The following is a 20291-nucleotide window of genomic DNA, read 5'->3' on the forward strand; positions in this document are numbered from 1 at the left end:
TGGTGTATATCACAGGTTTTGTTGTTAGGCAGGTCGTGAAGAAGCTGAAGTGTGATGTATGCTGCAGTAGCTTGGTTAATACAGCCGTGCCTTCACGTCTCGGTCGGAACTATCATCTGCTGACCTTGCGTAACAATGGAGGCCTGCTGATACCAAGCCATGATACAGTAAAGATGATTGGCTCAGCTGAGCAGTGCATCAGACAGGCCTCCAACATCCAGTCTCTGTTGAACAGGGTTGTGAAAGCAGATGTAGGTTTTCAGGATATATTTAATCGTTGTGATCACATTGCTGAAACTCAAGATGGCATTGGCAACCCATCCATCCATCCATCCATTTTCCAAACCGCTTATCCTATTGGGTCGCGGGGGGTCCGGAGCCTATCCCGGAATCAATGGGCACGAGGCAGGGAACAACCCAGGACGGGGGGCCAGCCCATCGCAGGGCACACTCACACACCATTCACTCACACATGCACACCTACGGGCAATTAAGCAACTCCAATTAGCCTCAGCATGTTTTTGGACTGTGGGGGGAAACCGGAGTACCCGGAGGAAACCCCACGACGACACGGGGAGAACATGCAAACTCCGCACACATGTGACCCAGGCGGAGACTCGAACCCGGGTCCCAGAGGTGTGAGGCGACAGTGCTAACCACTGCACCACCATGCCGCCCCATTGGCAACCATCACTTCAATTTAATTTCACTTGTCTTGCTTTCACAAGTTGAGAGAAGACCATGTGGCAAAAGTACATACTCTCCAACTACAGAGCAGCAGTTTGAGGAAGAAACTGTGTAAAATAGTAATGTTACAAGGATACTAAATACTAGACACAGAGCCTCTGTCTTCCCACCCCCACCCCACAGGAAAGACACAGCTTCTGTACTGACACCAGTATATATTGCAGTTCATTGGCTATAGTTCTTGACAAATATACACAAGATGCCTGTGTGTATGGCCCTGCCCTGTCTATAGTTATTTTTCCAAAAAGCAGGTAAACGGATGTTTATCTTTCATATTAAATGTAAAAAAAAATAAAGTATTTTCCTTGTCTGGAAAATGTATTGTGTACAGTTCATTGTCTATAGTTTTCTACAAGTCTATACAAATGCCCATTGCTTTGGATAAAGGCGTCTGCTAAATGCTTAAATGCAGTAACGGTCCTAGCCGATGAGGCGCCCTAAGCATCAGCACCGGCACCACCCCCCCCCCCCCCAGGCATAGGGAAACTGGCTGGAAAGTAGGCGTCCCCTAAAAAGTTGGTGTCCTAGGCAGCCGCATATGTCTCCTGTAAGATCGACCGGCCCTGAGTTTAATTAATTAATTGAAATATAAGAATAATTTAAACATAACTGAAATCGCAGTATTATTTGATTTGAATGAAGAATTTAGTAATTAACATAATTATAATTAAAGGCATATGTTTGTAAGTATCTTTATAGTATTTCTATAGCGGAACTAATGTTGCGTTTGGGTTGGGGTCTGGTCAGTTTTGCTGGTAACATTTTCGTGTTGCTCAGTTATAAGTGCAGCATTTGTTACGCGGCTGAGAAAGTGTTTTAAGTTATAATGTCAATATTCATGGATATTGGAGTTTTGTATGAGCTGCAGTCATAAGTTAATGGCGTGAGCGAGCTGTAGCCGATTTATGTTTGTGTTTGGTTATTTTTAGGAAAATGCCTTCTCTGTCGATTTACTCGTGGCTCGGTCGTAAATACATGTCTGACATTTATAATGAACCAAGACAATAAAAATCGCTTCTCAAATTTGCCCATTTATGGTTCTTTATTTATGAATGCCAGCTTGTCCCTGATAGACGTTCATTCATTTAAAAGGAGCTCTACCCCGTCCCAAGATGGCGGCTCTGTTGACGCATTCGCTCCCATAGACGGCTGTATTCAACGCGACATCCAGTGTTTATATCTCTGGTACTGATCTAGCTGTAGTTGGATTAAATACAGTACAACTCTTCACGTACTCTTCAACATCTTCCGCATTAGAAACAGAGGTACAGAGAGAGTGTAAGGAAGCTAAACTTCATCCATTATTATAAAAAGAATAAAATACATTACTCCAGCTAGATTGCAGTGTTACTTTGGCCTCCTTTGCATATTTTCCTTTTCCTTCACAATTCATTTAGAAAAATAGATCCAGAAAGAGTAATAATTGGAATGTTTCCTTATAGAAACGGTGGGACAAGATAACACTGTGGCCGTTATGAAGCCAGGTGCCGAAGGTTGGTGACGTATCCCAGCTAATAAATGTTTTTAAGAGAAAACTAATGTGGATGTCAGTTCTTCTTTATGCGTGAAGGATGGCGCAATGGCCCTGGTGGACGGCGTGGCCAATGCTGCTGACAGCCTTCGGCTATGATACAGTCCCAGGGACTGAGCTGGAGCACACTTCCACTTTTAGGATTGGATGGAGAAGCAGCATACAAGATCGACAGCAAGACGACTTCACCTGTCCAGCAAACCAACCATGCTGAACTGGCCCCTACTAATGGAAGTGAGATGTACTTCTGCAGGGGGTGTTATAGGGGAAAGAACATTCCCATCCTTGCGTCTGCTGGAGTGCCCCCTCAAGTGGGTGTGACCGAACTCGATGGATGAATTGGACTGAATGTACTATGACTATGTTAAATGCCAAAATACAACGAAATAATGTTCAACGAATGTTAATGACATCTAATCATAGTGCATGGAAGCAACTGTGGAGTATTAGTTCTACTATGTGGTTACATCTAAAGCCTGAAATACCTCAATGTATAATGTAACTACACACCAAGCTCTATGTAGATTCCACGGGTTGCCCATAATAGCTGGAGGGGCATAATGGTGTCGTGGATCGCCCAGGGGAAGCCCTTATGACGTCACGCGGGACTCCCCTGCCACACCCCCACGGTTTCCCTAGGAGGGAGTTGAGCAGCGGCCGTAGCGCTTCTACACCGGTCCCGAGAACCGGCAGGACCGGTTACCGTTTGCCCTCCTCTACCAGCTGATGCCTGTCGGGGTAATCGGCGAGCCTTTTTATTCGTGTCTGGCACACCTGCCGGGTGTTCTATAAATTCATCCTACCCGTGAATCCGTCCTACTTACGCTCACCGCGCATATGCTTCTGAATATTTTTCCACTTTTGCGGAACGCCCATAAATCCGTGCTGCTCTTGTGGTTAAATTGAGAGAAGTGTAACTGCAGCCTACCATCCACAAACAAATGGACTGGATAAAAAAACAAACGACAATTTAAAACGGTTGGTGTTTTATTTTTTTTGGATGTTTTATTTCTTGTGTGTTGTGACCAGATTTGTTATATTTACTAATTTTATTATTTTTTTACTTTAAATTACCTGTTAAGAGCTCTGAAGAAACTGGTTAACAACCAGCAGAATGACTGGGACATCTATCTGGATCCAACATTATTTTCTTTAAGGTCAAAGGTCCATACAACCACTAAACATTCACCATTTCTGCTTATGTACGGAAGAGAGGCAGTGTTTCCTTCACAGGTTCCCATTGAATTGCCAGTAAGTACAATTACTCATATCTTGACATAGTTTAGCATAGTTTCTTGTGACAAGGTGATTGCAAGCTAATGAATTGGGGCTTGAACAGCCATGGCAATTGCTTCTGAAAACAGTTACGACATGTTCCGTTTTTTATATATCTATTTTATAATCAAATATAAGGTCTTGTAGTTTCAATGCAGATGTTTGTGCTGTTTTTGCAAACTGTCCTGTGGTAGAACTATGTCTTGAAAGTTTTCCACAGCTTTCTATGTACATACAGGGGGTGTAGATGTTTTCACCTTTTTATTTCTTAAATTGTTCACATTTAGGGGCAGCACGATGGGTTAGTGGTTGGCACTGTTGCCTCACAGCAATAAGGTCCTGGTTTCAAATCCGTTTGAATGGGGCCTTTCTTTGGGGAGTTTGTTCTCCCTGTGCACAATTGTTATAATTTGTATGACTTTTCAACCTGTTTTGTTTCACTTCATGTTAAGGCCATGCAGGACAGGGAAAATGATAGATAGATAGATAGATAGATAGATAGATAGATAGATAGATAGATAGATAGATAGATAGATAGATAGATAGATAGATAGATAGATAGATAGATAGATAGATAGATAGATAGATAGATAGATAGATAGATAGATAGATAGATAGATAGGGAAAAGGAAAAACTATTCACAATAAAAGGGAAATAGAGGGATTTAGCAGCAGTTATGTAGAGACACAGTGTGTATAGAGATTGTGATATGCATATGCCAATAATCTATAAGGTGTATATATAAATAGATATTGCATTATTGCACATGACAAATTGCGGTTATTGCATTATTGCACAGGAGAAAAAATTGAACATATATGTTACAATAGTAGAAGTAATAGATATTGCGGTATTGCACATGAGATTGCACAGTTATGTGGTCCATTGCACAGTCCGAATGTTCGATTGTCTGGTGCAATTTATTGTTCCTGTTTCTCCCCGTCCTACTCTGACCTCCTGTTTCCCCTCCTCCTCCTCCCCCTCAGTGAGGAGTTGAACAGTTTGATGGCGTGTGGGACAAAGGAGTTTTTAAGTCTGTTGGTTCTCGACTTGGGGAGAAGCATCCTGTCACTGAACAGGCTCCTCTGTTTGTTTATGACAGTGTGCAGAGGGTGCCTAACATTGTCCATAATGGACAGCAGTTTGTTGAGAGTTCTCTTCTCAGCCACTGTCAACAGAGAGTCCAGCTTCATGCCGACTACCGAGCCGGCCCTCCTGACTAGTTTTTCCAGCCTGGATAAGTCCTTCTTTGCTGTGCTGCTCCCCCAGCACACAACAGCGTAAAAGAGGACACTGGCAACCACAGACTGATAGAACATCCACAGGAGCTTCCTGCAGATGTTGAAGGACCGCAGCCTCCTCAGGAAGTACAGTCTGCTTTGACCCTTTTTGTACAGGTGCTGTGTGTTGATTGTCCAGTCCAGTTTGTTATCCACCCACAGTCCTAGGTACTTGTATGAGTTGACCACCTCCACTTCCTCTTCCCTGATCAGAACTGGTCGTGGACTTGGTCTGGACCTCCCAAAGTCAATGACCAGCTCCTTAGTTTTTGAGGTGTTAAGCTGCAGGTGGTTTGTGTGGCACCAAGATACAAAGTTACAAAGTTCATCACCAGACCTCTGTACTCCTCTTCTTGGTCGTCCCTGATACACCCCATGATGGCTGTGTCATCTGCAAACTTCTGAATGTGACATAGTTCCGAGTTATAGCAGAAGTCTGAGGTGTACAGGGTGAAGAGCAGAGGGGATAGCACAGTTCCCTGTGGTGCTCCTGTGCTACTTACTACAGTGTCAGAGGTGACGTCCTTCAGCCTGACGTACTGATGTCTATCCGTGAGATAGTTGTGGATCCAGGCAGCTATGCAGGGATCTACCTGCATTCTGGACATTTTTTCATGGAGCAGACAGGGCCGAATTGTATTAAAGGCACTAGAGAAATCCAGGAACAGGATTCTGACAGTGCCTTTTTCCTTGTCCAGGTGTGAATGGGCTCGGTGTAGGAGGTACAGTACGGCATCCTCCACACCGACATCTGTCTGGTAGGCAAACTGTAGGGGGTCCTGAGCATGTTGTACCTGGGGTCTAAGAAAGTTGAGAAAGAGCCGCTCCAGAGTCTTCATCAGATGTGACATGAGTGCCACCGGTCGGTAGTCATTCAGCTCACTGGGCCTGTTCTTTTTTGGAACTGGGACAATACAGGATGTCTTCCAGAGCGCAGGCACTCTCCCCAGTCGTAGACTGATGTTGAAGACACGTTGTAGCGGCTCCCCGAGTTCAGCAGCACAGGTTTTTAGTAGCCTGGGGCACACCTTATCTGGGCCTGCTGCCTTCCTGGGGCGAAGCTTCCTCAGTTGTCCCCTGACCTGGTCTGCTGTGACGCTGTGAAGTGGCTGGGAGGAGGAGGGGGTGGGGGTGGAATCACCTTGGTGTTGGAGGTTTTGGAGGAGGGGGTTTGAGGGAGGAAGAGGAGGGGGTGGGGTTGCTGTGGGCTGGTCAAACCTGTTGAAGAAGTTGTTGAGTTCGTTTGCCTTCTCCACAGTCCCCCCCGCTGTGCCGTTCTTGGTGTTGTGGCCTGTGATGGTTTTCACACCCTTCCAGACGTCCCTCATATTGTTCTCCCCCAGCTTCTGCTCTACCTTCCTCCTGTATGTGTCCTTTGCCTCCCTTACACATTGTTTTACCTCCCTCTGTGCTGTTTTCATCTCCTCCTTGTCTCTGTTCCTGAAGGCTTTCTTCTTTTTGTTGAGGACAGCTTTGACTTCCTGTGTCACCCACGGTTTGTTATTAGGGTAACACCGTACCGTCTTAGCAGGGGCGACCACGTCTACACAGAAATTGAGGTAATCTGTTAAACAGTGTGTTACCCCCTCTATGTCCTCACCATGTGTGCTCAGTAACACATCCCAGTCCGTGGTGTCGTAGCAGTCTCTCAGGGCATCCTCCATTTCAGGGGTCCATCTCCTGATGGAGCGTGTGGTGACAGGCTGCCTTTGATCCAGGGGTGTATATTGGGGTTTTAGGTAGACCAGGTTGTGGTCTGATTTCCCTAATGGGGGGAGGGGGGTGGCTCTGTATGCATCCCTCATATTAGCATACAGAAGGTCAATTGTCCTGTTGTTCCGTGTGGGGCAATCCACAAACTGGTAAAAAGAAGCCAGTGTATAGTCCAAAGTGACGTGATTAAAATCTCCAGTTATTATAATGAAGGCCTCAGGGTGCTGTGTCTGCAGTCTTGCTGTAACTATGTGTATTTTCTCACAGGCAGTGGCCGCGTCTGCCCTCGGAGGAATGTAAACACACACACAGATCACGTGACTGAGCTCCCGAGGCAAATAATATGGCCGCATGCTAACGACTAGCAGCTCCAGGTCTGGGCAGCATAAAGACGCTTTAACGGAGACATGCCCTGGATTACACCATCTGTTGTTAATGTAGACAATCAGTCCCCCTCCTCTGCTTTTCCCGCAGGCTTCTGCGTCTCTGTCGGCTCTCACAGACGCAAAACCGCGCAGGTCCACGTTAGCCTCTGGCGTTAGCTCGGTTAGCCACGTCTCCGTGAAGATGAATAAGCTGCACTCCCGGTAAAACCGCTGATTGTTCAGTGCATGCAGCTCATCCATCTTATTTTGCAGCGAGTTTACGTTGCCCGTAATCACTGAAGGGATAGATGGTTTAAAACGCCTCCGGTGCTCCGCTGTCCTCGCCTTAAGCTTCGCTCCGGCCCTGCAGCCTCGGTATCTCCTCTTCGGCTCCGGCGGAATGTGGTGTCGTATGTCGGTCCGTGCTGTTGTTTTCAGCGCCAGCAGCTCTTCTCTCGAATAAACGAAAGAACTCGCTAATGTTGTGGTTCTAAAAAGTGCTGTATCCATGGGATACGTAAATACGCACCATGTCTCCGTGGAGAGATAGAAAGTAAAGTAAAGAAAAAGGGTTTAAAATTAAAATAAAAGCACGGTGGTACAGAGCTACTGGAGAGGCTGCCGACTCCTTCGGCGCCAGGGAAGATACTTGTTAATCATAAATTGTGATTTCTGTCTTGCCATTGTGGTCTTACTTGTTAGCTTTCCACAATGATCCTCCCTGATGAAGCAAGTTACGGTGAGTTCAAACAGTTGAAAAACAAAACAATGGAGGGCATTAAAGCTACCACAGAAGAAAATATAAAGAAATCACAGGAAAAGCAACAGGCAGCTTATGTGAAAAGGGTGCAAAAGAAATATAAAAATGTTGTGTACAAAGTTGGAGATGAAGTTCTTTTGGCCAACATAAGAAAATATGGAAGGAAGGGTGGCAGAATGCAACCTGATTTCTCTGGACCATACGCTATAGAAACAATCAGTGGGAAAACTGTAACACTAAAAAATCGCGAAGGAGCAATATTGAGAAACAAATATAACATCAGCCACCTGAAGCCATACAGAAGGAGCTCACAACCCACTACACAACCCACTGATCTATCCAACGACCCTCCTTGTGTGGAACGAGTCAAGCCCACACTAAGACCTCAGCAGTCTTTGGACAAGGCCAATGACCCAGAGGTAATCAAGCACAACTTGAAGAGACCCTCTGTTATTGTTTTTGCCAAAAACATGCAAAAACATATTGATGGCTCAGATGACAGCACCCCTCCCCCTGACAAAAAGAACACAGGCACCACAGGCAAAATACCAACACGGGACAAAAACCCTATATCAAAGAGAACACCCCAAGAAGAAGGTCTTGTCTTGTAACTACAAAGCTCCCAGTTGGCCAGTTTGGCCCTGTCCAGTTGGCCAGTATAGCCCTGTCCAGTGTTTTGTGTGTTACATTTACTTTTTACCTGTTTGACCGGTTGGTCACAAGTTTGTTGCTTGAATTACAGATGGGTGAACAAAATAACAGCATGATAACTATACACAAAATAGTTAATCTCTCAACAATGCCAAAAATATGTTTATGTATAAACAGTTTTAAAAATTAGGAAAGGGTGAGCAGTCCAACTGACTATTTAGTCCACCCTCCGTATATTCCATGTTTTATGTTTGCATGAGTTTAGTTTGTCTGCTTCATTACAAATTCTTTAGATATTTCTTGCTTTTGACTGTTAGTCTGATGGACCTCTTTATTGTAACACTAACTGTTTTACATTTGCTTTTTAGTGATGATGCTTTGGGCTGCAAAGGACACTGGGAGGGTTGAAGCAGTTGTTGGCCCATACAAACTGTATGATCATTCTTTTCGCACCCTGCAGGGGAATGAGTGGCTTTCGGATGAAGTAAGAGAAGGAAAATAAGTTGTCCAACATATTAATACTGTAGTTTTGCATGTTGCTTATAAACCTGTTGTCTACAGGTTATTGATGCATATGTGCACTACATTTTGGAGAAACAACAGGCAAGTATCAATTATGACAACAGTTAACATTTGTCCATTTTTAAACTACATATTCAATCTATAAAAGATTGTATATGCTTTTAAACCTATTCCAGTTTTTACGCAATTTGTTGTATACAGGTGTTGGTTTTGCAGAAGGAATAATAACAAGACAGCTATCATTGCTGTGTGTTATTTATTTGTTGTTGTGTACAGCGACCCTGAAATACCCAAAAAGCACATTTAAATAAATATTTGTAGTTGTTCTATTGATTTCTTCAGCTTTAGTTCTATACCACCAACATTGCATTTCATGGTGTATTGCATATGCTGAAATGAAAAGATTTATGCTGAACCTCAGTTTAGAGTTGAGGATATGTACTCATATTGTGACAAATTTATAGTGATATTGATATACTTGTTTATTCTTTTTTTGCAGTTTGCTGAACATCTCCTTTCAGAGGGAGACATCAGTCGAGTTCAGACGACTTCAGATTTCGTGACAAATGCCCGATTGGAAATAGCCTGTTCCCTCCTGGAATATCAGGGTGGGTTCTAGAGTAATTAAATATCCACAATAATCATCTAACTGTGTTGCTTCAGTGATACACATTTCATAATAAAGCACAAAAAGCTTATGGGAAATTCTGTGTGTGTAGGCAAGGCATTGGACTACTGTGTCATTTGCTCCATGTTGGAAGACGATGCTGACAAAAGCCTAATTGAAATGGTAAATTTTTGCAGGTCATTAAATATATATGTGATGCCTGCTCCGTCCGCTCCTCGTGTGTGCCACGCCCCCTAATTACCCACGTGTGATTTCCTGATCGTGCCCAGTCGTGTCTTGTTTCCTGCTGCCTTGTTTAATGTATTTAAGTTCCTGATTTATACTAACCCGTGTCTGTCATTGATGTTAGTTGGCGTCTTCTGTTCCCTGCCCCGGATCCCCTGAATAAACCCCTGTTTGCCCTGATTACGCCTTGTCTCCCGCTACCTACCCGCCGATCCGCACGATCGAGGCTTCGCTCGACCGTGACCCGTGACAGAATGACAGACCAAAGCGAAGCAGCTTCCGTGACTGTGGAGGACGACCGCAGTTACGTTGATCAGCTGCTCTTCTGGAAAGCCCAGCCCGGCATTCGGGAGACTTCGCCAGCATGGAGACTGTTGAGTCGGAATTGGGATATTCTAGACGAGCTGTCTCTCGAAGAGGGCGCGCTCCTTGTGAAAGAGGTGCGCGAAAATTTCCGGCAGCTGGCCGAGCTCCGGGAGGAGCGCTACGTCGCACCTAGCGAGCCGGGGACGATCCTCTCGCCGTCCGTCTTTGCGGACATAGCGCCACCTCCCGCCACCACCGGGCGTCGGAGGAGGAGGAAGAGAACGGCAATCGCCCCAGCGATCGCCCTGGGGGCGTGTTCCATCGTCCCCGCTTCTCTTCCTGGAGAGGATCGGGAGTGTATCCCGATCACCCCGGACGTTCCCAGCGCTACAAGGCTGTCTCCCAGGGCAGCTTCCCCCGTCCGGAGAACACGCTGGGTCGATGCGCAGCTAGAGCAGCCGTCTCTGCTGCTCGCTGCAGCCGTCGGACCTGAGGAGCTCCCTCCGCTCCTGCCACCTGTGGCTCCCGTGCGGCCGCCGCTGCCGGCGGACCCCGCTCCCGTGCGGCCGCCGCTGCCGGCGGACCCCGCTCCCGTGCAGCCGCCGCCGCCTGCGCAGCCGCCTTCGCTGCCTGCTGCAGCTCCCGGGCCGGCGCCCCCTCTGCAGCCAGCTCCAGTTCCTGACCGCGCTCCAGTTCCTGACCGCGCTCCAGTTCCTGACCGCGCTCCAGTTCCTGCAAAGGTGCCCCCACTGCAGCCGCCTGCTGCAGCTCCCGGGCAGGCGCCCCCACTGCAGCAACCTGCAGCTCCCGGGCAGGCGCCCCCACTGCAGCAACCTGCAGCTCCCGGGCAGGCGCTCCAGTTCCTGACCGCGCTCCAGTTCCTGACCGCGCTCCAGTTCCTGACCGCGCTCCAGTTCCTGCAAAGGCGCCCCCTCTGCAGCCGCCTGCTGCAGCTCCCGGGCAGGCGCCCCCACTGCAGCAACCTGCAGCTCCCGGGCAGGCGCCCCCTCTGCAGCCAGCTCCTGTTCCTGACCGCGCTCCTGTTCCTGTCCCGGCGCCCCCTCCGCCTGCAGCAGCTCCCGAGGCGCCCCCTCCGCCTGCTGCAGCTCCCGGGCCGGCACCCCCACTGCAGCCACCTCCAGTCCCTGACCGCGCTCCAGTCCCTGACCGCGCTCCAGTCCCTGACCGCGCTCCAGTCCCTGACCGCGCTCCAGTTCCTGCAGAGGCGCTCCCTCTGCAGCCGCCTGCTGCAGCTCCCGGGCCGGCGCCCCCACTGCAGCAACCTGCAGCTCCCGGGCAGGCGCCCCCTCTGCAGCCAGCTCCTGTTCCTGACCGCGCTCCTGTTCCTGACCGCGCTCCTGTTCCTGTCCCGGCGCCCCCTCCGCCTGCAGCAGCTCCCGAGGCGCCCCCTCCGCCTGCAGCAGCTCCCGAGGCGCCCCGAATGACTTTACTGCCTGTCCCTGGCCCCGCTCCTGTAACCCCTTGTCCCTCGTCCCGGCCACGTCGACCCCGACCTAGGGTCGGCCTGTCTGTGTCCCGCAAGGGGAGGGGACACAGACGCAGGGCTGGGGTCCCGCCCGCCCTGCCCCCTGGCTCGCCCTGCCTCGCCTGCGCTGGGGCTCGGTTGGCGCCTGCGGTTCCTGGCCCTCCGGGTCGGCTGTCGCCTGCGGGTCCCTCTCCGGTGCCTCGTCGCCCTGCCTCGCTCCCCCCTCCGGTGCCTGGTCGGTCGCCGGCGGGCTCCCTGACGGCGGCTCCTCGGTTGCCTGCGGGGCCCCTACCTCCGGCCCTCCACCGGACGTCGCCGCCTGCTGCGGCTCCCCCCTCCTCCGGGCCTTCGCCGTGGGCCCCTCCTGCTCCCTCGTCCCCTTCCCCGGTGCTCCCTCCTGCTCCCTCCCTGGCCCCTCCGCGGGTCCCTCGCCCTGTCTCCTCGGCCCCTCCGGGGTCCCCTCCGGCTCCGGCCTCCCGGCCGCCTGCGGCCCCTCCGGCTGCCTCCCGTCGCCCGCTGGGGCTCCCACGGGCTCCCCTTTGTTCCCCCCGCCTTCTCTCCCTTCTCTCCTGCCCTGGTCCCTCCTTTGTTTGTTCCTCCTACCGTCTTTCCTCCTTTCTCCGTTCCTCGTTCCGTTCCTCCCGTCTCTGCTCCTCGTGTTCCTCCTTCTCCCTCTGGGTTCCCTCCGTTCACTCCCGGTCCTTTTGTCCCGCCTGTTCCCTCTGTGTCCCCTTTTCTGGTCTGTTTGTCCGCTTTTCCTGTCCTGTGTAGTGTCCTGTCTTGGCTTCTGCCTTTGTGTCAGTTTTGCCTGTCTGTCTTGTTCCCTGTTCCCCGTTGATTTTTTTGCTCTTGTCTTTCAGGTCCTGTTCTGCCTCGTCCCGTCCGTCGCCCCCTTCCTAGGCGCGCCCGGTGTAGCGCGCCTTTGGGGGAAGGTTCTGTGATGCCCGCTCCGTCCGCTCCTCGTGTGTGCCACGCCCCCTAATTACCCACGTGTGATTTCCTGATCGTGCCCAGTCGTGTCTTGTTTCCTGCTGCGTTGTTTAATGTATTTAAGTTCCTGATTTATACTAACCCTTGTCTGTCATTGATGTTAGTTGGCGTCTTCTGTTCCCTGCCCCGGATCCCCTGAATAAACCCCTGTTTGCCCTGATTACGCCTTGTCTCCCGCTACCTACCCGCCGATCCGCACGATCGAGGCTTCGCTCGACCGTGACCCGTGACAATATACAACAATAATATATATATATATATCCTACCCCTCGTTATGGTAGCGTAATTTTATGGGGTTGAAGTGTGTCATAAAAAAATCCTACCCCTCCTTATGGTAGTATAATTTTATGGGTTTGAAGTGTGTAAATAAAATTATGCTACCATAACATGCGGTAGGATATTGTTATGTAGTGCAATTCAATTAAATACCTCCCATTTATACAGGTAGCATTTTCTGATAAGGTAGGAAAAACCGATGGTTAAAACTATAACATTGCGCTACAGTAGGAAAATCTGATAAGGTAGGATGAATCGTTAGAACACCGGTGTCGCCATTTTGAAATGAGCTAAGTTTTCTGCTTAAATGCTTTCTCCAACCTGGTTAATATCACTAAAGCCTTTCTTTTAACTTGGTGGTTAAATGTAATGAGTGCTCTCTTCTTTTAAAACGACGGACTGTATGTCTATTGGTTTCGCTTGTGCGTGTTTAAATTTGCTCCTCTGCTTCTTTTGGGCATGTTTGTTTAAATTCCCCCTGCTTTTCTTTTAAAATAACACTGTTGGGGAAAGCGCCCGGCGTTTCCACCCCAACTCCACATTTATGAGACACACACAGGTTACAGTTTTACTTGCAAGGGTACCCACACTCTCTGCAATGCAAACTACAGCAGAATGTGTTACAAAGGGTGGTTCCCCTTGGCTTCTTTATTTATAGTCAATGGGGGGCGCAAGAGAGGGAAGTGAGATTCTTATCTAAGTAGGCAGCTGTTAACCACTTACTTAGAGTACAATAGCTAAGAGTATGTGGCTAGAAGATAAGAAATAACGTATACATGTATTTACACTCATTGCTGATCATACAGAAATGATTAACAACTGTTTCTTCAACCTAACAGTCCCTCCTGTTTATCATGACAGTATGATCAGAAGCATCAACATTGTACAAGTTGCAAAAGCACTTTAGGTACAACCTTCATTTAGACCACATTGTCATTATCCTGGAAAACATTTAATTCCGTTTCTTCAGGTCCGAGCCCTGCACGGGTGCTTTCGGCTCGGCCGTCATTATGAATTATATGTCTTCTTCATCGCCATCGCTGGAAACAGGCTCTGTCTCTATAGTTTGGGTAAGGGAGAGAAACATTGTACTGCGTGTCCGAAAAGCAGCATTAAGAGCTTGATTAATAAACATTTTCAAACATAGTATAACAGTAATAAAACAACAGAAAAATAAAATGAAAAACAAAAGAAAATATAAGTGAAACATTACTTTGATATCCTATACCTGCAGAAGATATTCATAGCTCTGCCATACACCGTAGGTCCTTCACTATGAGTGAGCATTACTGAACAAACATAGCAATTTGTCACATTTTTCGCTGTTACAGTATCATGTACATATCGGTACCAGTAGTTTTGCATAAATGGATGTGAGTGGTCAGCGGGCAACGGGCGTAGATGGAAGTCATCATGGGTCCATCGCCGTAGGTGCTGTAATGGAGCTGGTGAGAGCCAGGACAACCATACAAGTCCTACAACAAGAATGATCCCTAGAGTCACTTTACCACATCCCCACCCTATCAGTGCCATCCTAAATAGAGTGCAGCTCAGTTGTTTTCTTCACCGGGTTGAGACAACAGCACCCTATTGGTTACTGTGCCTTTGTAGCGGACTTCCACTGCTACTCTGTTGCTGAGGCCTCTGATAAGGGCTTGATGGGTTTACAGTGACTTTTGTGTATCCAGGAAGGTCGTTCTGCGATCTTTACTGCTGTTGGTGTTGTAAGGAGGACTTGATAAGGTCCGTCCCACCGAGGTGTGCTCCAATCTTTCCGCAACAGGACCTTGACCAGGACCCAATCTCCCGGCTGCAAGTTATCCTGTTGAGTAGAAACAGAATTTACTGGCAGACTACTGGGGCTATGTTTTTGTTGTGATATTAGTAGTTTACGCATCCAATCGGCCAGCGTATTTTCTCGGTCTGCTTTTTCTATGTCATTCATTTCAGTTGCTAGGGGAAATGGTCTACCATACACTATTTCAAAAGGTGTTAATCCTGCAGGAGTGGGAGTTATTCTCATCCATAATTTTACTAGAGACAAACATTCTAGCCACGGCCTTTTTGTCTCTTCCATTGTCTTTTTTAGCCTTGTTTTAATAGTGCCGTTAGTCCTTTCCACTAAGCCTGCGCTCTGGGGGTGATACGCACAATGATTCTTAAGTGTAAAACCTAATGCTTGTGAGCAAAGGGACATAGTCTGATTTACAAAATGAGTCCCATTGTCTGATCTTATAATATGAGGTATGCCATAGGTAGGGAAATAATGGCTTACCAAACATTTTGCAACAGTCATTGCATCACAATGCTTTACATGGTATATTTCTACCCACTTAGAAAAGGTGTCTATAATAACTAGACAGTATTTCTTTCCTTGTGACCAAGATAATTCAATAAAATCCATATGTACAACTTGAAACGGATACTTAGCTGTGGGGAACTGGCCACGTTTTGGTCTGATGTTTCCTTGTGCATTGTGTGTACAACAAATTAAGCATGTCCTACAAAATTGTTTTGCATAATCAGAAAAATTTATAGCATAGAAATATTGTTGTATGATATGTACCATCCCTCCTGTTGAGACATGAGTATTTCCATGGCTCACCAAAGCAGCTGTTTTGTATAAATGTTTTGGTAGGATGGGCTTGTCATTCATATAGTAAATTTTCTCTCGTGCTCCTCTTTTGATCCAACTTTGTACTTCTATTTTAGGAGCATGAATCTGTGCATCACATAGCACATCGCTATCTATAAAAAGAATGTCTGCCACTGATAAGGTAGGTTGTTTCAGTGCCGCTTCTTTGGCGGTTTTATCTGCAAAACTATTTCCTGCGGTTTCTGCAGAGTCATCAGTCTGGTGTGCTTTGCATTTGCACAGTGCAAAGTGAGTCGGTAAATGCACAACGTCTAATAATCTAAGTAGCAAATTCGTATGAGTAAGAGATGTGCCCTGTGATGTTCTAAAACCTCTATTTTTCCAGACTCTTGCATAGTGACGGACAGCTGCAAACACATATTGACTATCAGTGTAGATAGTAAGTGACTTGTTCTTGAACAGTTCACATGCCCTGATCACAGCATAGAGTTCAGCCGCTTGTGCTGAACAAGTAGAAGGGAGTGCATTGGCTTCTAACACTTCAGTAGATGTAACTACAGCATACCCAACTTTATTTTTTCCCATATCATTTTTTGATGCTGAGCCATCTACATAAACAACTTCTGATCCTGGTATAAAAGTTTGCAGAATATTTGCTCTTGGTTTTGTTTGTTCTTCTATTGTTGCTTTGCAAGAATGTGGCTCCCCATCCTCTGCGGTAGGGAGAAGCGTGCTAGGGTTCAATAGGCCACACCGCTGAAGTTCAATGTTAGGTTGTGAGAGCAAAAGTGACACTAAGGTAAGATGTCTTGTATGTGTTAAGAATGGAAGCGGTGTCTGCAACAAGATTAGAGACACAGAATGAGGAACTTTAAGTATGAGGGGGTGACAAAGTACCAATTCTGCTGATACCTTTACTGCTTCTGCAGCAGCTGCACATGCCTGTAAACACTGTGGAAAGCCAGCTGCTACTGCATCTAATCGTTTTGAATAGAATGCTAACGGTCTCTCTTTTGCTCCGAATGGCTGTGTTAATACTGCTTTCATATAACCTTGATTAGCATCTACACATAGGGTGAATGGTTGTTGATAATCTGGTAGAGCAAGGGTCACATTGGTTTGCAACATTCTTTTTAAATTTATAAAAGCATTTTCTCCGTCCTCAGTCCATTGTATTTTGTCCTTTAGAGTCATCTCCTTCCCGTATATTAAATTTTGCAAAGGTTGAACTAGAAAAGCATAATCTGGTAACCATTCTCTACAATAATTGCAGAGCCCTAAAAAGGACATCATCTGTTGTTTAGTCTGTGGTTTAGGTGCTTCCTGTATAGCTTGTTTCCTTATTTCTAGCAACGAGCGACCTTTTTGTGAAAGGTTATGCCCTAAATAGACAACTGTCTTTTTGCAATACTGCAACTTCTGTTTAGAAGCTTTATGTCCAGTATTGTATAAATGCTGAAGCACAGTTAGGGTAGTTTCTTTGCAATGTTGTTCTGAATCTGCTGCTATTAAGATATCATCCACGTATAGTAATACCTGACTATGTGATGGAATTTCACAGGTACTCATAGAGTATCTAAGGGCCATGGTATATACATGTGGGCTTTCAGAAAATCCCTGAGGGAGTCTAGTATATGTATATTTTTTCCCTTTATAGGTAAATCCAAATAAATGTTGAGAATCAGGGTGCAATGGTACTGAGAAAAATGCATTACTAAGATCCACTACTGAGAAGTAGCTTTTATCAGGAGTCAATGAGTTGAGCAATAAGTGTGGGTTAGGCACGTCTGGTGCTGCATGTTGCACTATGTTATTAACCGGTCTTAAATCCTGCACCATGCGCCATTTCCCTGTATGTCCCTTCTGGACTGGAAAGATAGGAGTGTTGCAAGTGGCTTCAGGAGCCTCTCGCAATATTCCTGATGCTAACATGTCTTGCACTACAGGGGCTATACCTTTCTCTGCTTCAGGTTTTAATGGGTATTGCCTAACTACCGGACGGTGTTCTGATTTCACAGTTACTTTGTAAGGTGGGAATCCCTTTACCAGTCCTACATCAGTGGGGGAGGACGACCATAACCCTTCTGGGAGGCGATCTAGATCTGGACATGATCCCTCCTCCAGGGTTGAAAAAATTTGTCAGGTTGGGTCCTTTAAGTGTGTGGTGGGAGTGGTTTGAACTCTCCATCCCAAAGGAAACCGCCACACATTGTGTTTCTCATCATAGCTCCAACAGGAGCCAGATATGGGTTGGTAGTCATTGTAACTGTGCATAGAATCTCGTAAGAACATCTCTACATCTCTCCACTGCATCTGGGGTGGTTTTGAAAGAGATACGTGTGGTGTTTTCTCTCTAAATACAGCCTGTTGCTTGTTAGATAAAATGACTGAGGCTGCTGAAAACCCAGTGGTGGGGTTAACATACATATATTGTAAGGTAATACAAGTGTCTTGGAGGGCATGAAACGTTTTGTCATAGACATAATCTGGTCCAAGGGTGTCTTTGTACCACATAGTGACGTGTAAGGCATCGTCAGGCATGAACTGGGCCTGTCTAGGGGACTGCTTTTCTCTAGTTTTCCGCAATAATTCTCGTGTCTGTGCAGTTCCCCCTAGGTCCAGAGACCAGTAATATTGTGGTGTTGTGGTTCCTTGCACAACATAAGCTTCCTCATTTACGATTGCTTTCATGCCAGTGGCTGTGGCAACCACGCTAATGCCCATTTGTACCATAAGGTCTCGGCCTAACAAGTTAACAGGACAAGAAGGGCTTATTAACACCTGTGCTTGACATTCATGTCCAGTTTCCTTATCTTTTACTGCAACTGGGTTTGTTAACTGATGTCTGTCTGTCTGACCTCCTGCCGTTTTTATATTTATGACTGATGAAGAATATGTGACTCCAGGAGGACTGGAGGTTAGGACAGTCCTACATGCTCCAGTGTCACACAGACATTCATATACTTTGCCGTTTATGACTAACTTCCGACTTGGCAAGGTTTCCCACTGTCTTTCTGCTAATAACTGACACACTGCTTGTAAATCTATTTCCTTATCTAAGAAGTCTTGTAAAGTGACCTCCGTTTCCTTTCTTAAAATCACCTCTGTTTTGCCTCGGATGGTGTCGGTAACAGGGGCCTCCGAGGGGGGTCATTGATCATTGTTTTCAATGGAGTTTGGGTTGTATGGTTGTTTCCCTACTCTACAATTCCTAGCTAAGTGTCCAGGTTTCCTGCATGTCCAGCAAATGTTATCTTGCTGAGACGAATTCCTGTAATTGTTTCTAAAAACACCTCTCCCCCTTCCTCGGCCTCTTGACCTTCCTCTGAACCCTCCCCTCCCCGGAGGATTCATTTGCACTAACGCTACTACTTCTGAGGCGCTGAATATTGTGTCTGTCTTTTCCTGTTTCTGCGCTCTCTGCGCGTGTTGGGCATATTCTAGTGCTTGTTGGACTGAACCAGTATTCTGATGTACCCAATGTTTGTCAAGATATTTTCGCAATTCGGGCTTTAGGCCTGCGACAAAAGCTCGTTTTAGCTGTTGTTGGTACACTCCTACTGCCTCTTCATCAAATGGGATCCCTGAGTTTCCTCTAAATACAACTCTCATTCTATCCATAAAATCCTCAGGTTCCTCTCCATCTTTTTGTTTACATTGCGCTATTCGTCCATAGTCTGCGCGTCTTACGAAGGCTGTCTCTACCCTGTTTCGCAAGTCTCGTAATGCTTGTATGAGTTCCTGCGAGTCATGTGCTAAGACTTCATCATTATTACCATGTCCTGTGAAGTCTCCCGCTACACGTCCCCATTTATGGGTAAACAACTGTCTGAGACATCTATACATTTCCCTGCCGTTCAAATGAAAACTACTTTGTAATTCTAGGATGGCAGTCCAAAACTCGGGTACCCCTTCTTCAACCGGGGGTATTCCTTTTAAAGCCGCTGTTCTATCCTCAGCGGTCCAGGGTCTATATACTAACATAGTTTCGGGTCCTGCATTATTTGGGCCTCGATTTGGATTTGCCACTTCTACGAGTGGACACACCAAATCATTCTCCCAGTCTTCCTGTTCTGTGTCATTTTTTGGATGCCAGCGTACTTTACTTGTCTCCAGATCCTTTAACGGATACAGAGAAGGGTTAGACCCTCGGGTCATCATTCGAGATGATTCCCCTCCTCCTATTTGTCGTCTATTTAGAGCTGGAACTGGTGCAGGCGCAATCATTGGAATTTGTGGGAGCAGTAAAGGAACTGGAGCGGCAGAAGATTTTGTTGCCGTCTCCTCATCTAGTGTGATTAAAGTCGCCTGTAATTTTTTCTCCTTATTTCCCTTTTTTTGCTGTCTTTTATTATCTCTTAATTTACTCTGTTCTAACCATGCATCAGAAAAAACATATTCTTTTTTTCTGTCTTTACCTTCTTTCTTATTGGTAGTCTGTAACATCTCCAGTTTTAAGTTTCCCTGTAATTTTAATATATCTGGAGTGTGGAGTTTTCCTTCAAACCCATGTTTTTTCCTCCATCTCTGACTACTTATTTGTCCTGATCCTGTCTTATATCCTTCCATAAACTTCTCATCTCCCTGTAGTTCCATTTGTTTACTTTGATTCTTCCCCATTGTTACCTTTTAATGGATACACTACAAAAAATAAAAAATCCTAAAAGCAAGTCCCTGGCATGAGACCTCAGGAGGACACCAACACGGCCTTCTACTGCTCACTATTAGAGCAGCGGTGTTAGTTTTCAGGGATGAAACCCGTCCTTAATCCTTCAGTCACCAGTATGTTGTTGCTTTTAGGGTGGATCGTGTAGGTTAATCTAAAACCTATAAAAACACATCCACATACAACACTGTATATATTTCCAATAACGCCTACTTTCTCTCCCGGTTAATTTCGGCTAACCTCAACCACATGCATGTCTTGGCCACCTACTTA

The 20291-nt window shown here is 46.5% G+C and overlaps 4 protein-coding genes across 6 annotated transcripts in view; 1 reads left to right on the plus strand and 3 right to left on the minus strand.

The window, feature by feature from the left end:
• LOC125715120 (uncharacterized) overlaps window positions 1-18349 on the minus strand; it is a 1180389-nt gene extending 1162040 nt beyond the window's left edge. The window contains exons 1-2 of one of the 2 annotated variants that reach the window (XM_048986393.1): window positions 14108-18349; window positions 13263-13815 (exon numbers count right to left, since the gene is read on the minus strand). In XM_048986393.1, the coding sequence (XP_048842350.1) occupies window positions 14381-17284 (2904 nt within the window). In that variant the 5' untranslated portion in view covers window positions 17285-18349 and the 3' untranslated portion in view covers window positions 13263-13815; window positions 14108-14380. Of the gene's footprint in view, window positions 1-13262 lie in introns of those variants that run through there. The other variant, XM_048986383.1, reaches the window with a different exon arrangement.
• Window positions 1-20117, minus strand: part of LOC125715114 (uncharacterized) — a 935270-nt gene extending 915153 nt beyond the window's left edge. The window contains exon 1 of the mRNA XM_048986370.1: window positions 20039-20117. The gene's annotated coding sequence lies outside the window, so the exon portion shown is untranslated. The remainder of the gene's footprint in view (window positions 1-20038) is intronic.
• LOC125715261 (uncharacterized) lies at window positions 3144-12709 on the plus strand. 2 transcript variants are annotated; one of them, XM_048986592.1, is made up of 7 exons: window positions 3144-3256; window positions 3361-3529; window positions 8692-8807; window positions 8885-8926; window positions 9345-9453; window positions 9565-9635; window positions 12351-12709. In XM_048986592.1, coding segments are annotated over exons 2-7 (420 nt in total). In that variant the 5' UTR covers window positions 3144-3256; window positions 3361-3528; the 3' UTR covers window positions 12432-12709. The 2 variants fall into 2 exon arrangements, with proteins under 2 accessions (XP_048842549.1, XP_048842556.1); XM_048986599.1 differs by lacking the exon at window positions 3361-3529.
• On the minus strand, window positions 5803-7173 carry LOC125715253 (uncharacterized). Its single transcript, XM_048986583.1, has 2 exons — window positions 6053-7173; window positions 5803-5943 (listed from the first exon to the last, which is right to left on the minus strand). Exons 1-2 carry the CDS (start codon window positions 7171-7173, stop codon window positions 5901-5903), a joined length of 1164 nt encoding a protein of 387 aa, XP_048842540.1. The 3' UTR covers window positions 5803-5900.
• Window positions 20118-20291: the final 174 nt, after the last annotated feature.

The sequence above is a fragment of the Brienomyrus brachyistius genome, chromosome 2, assembly GCF_023856365.1.
Source record: "Brienomyrus brachyistius isolate T26 chromosome 2, BBRACH_0.4, whole genome shotgun sequence".
Classification (NCBI taxonomy): Eukaryota; Metazoa; Chordata; class Actinopteri; order Osteoglossiformes; family Mormyridae; genus Brienomyrus; species Brienomyrus brachyistius.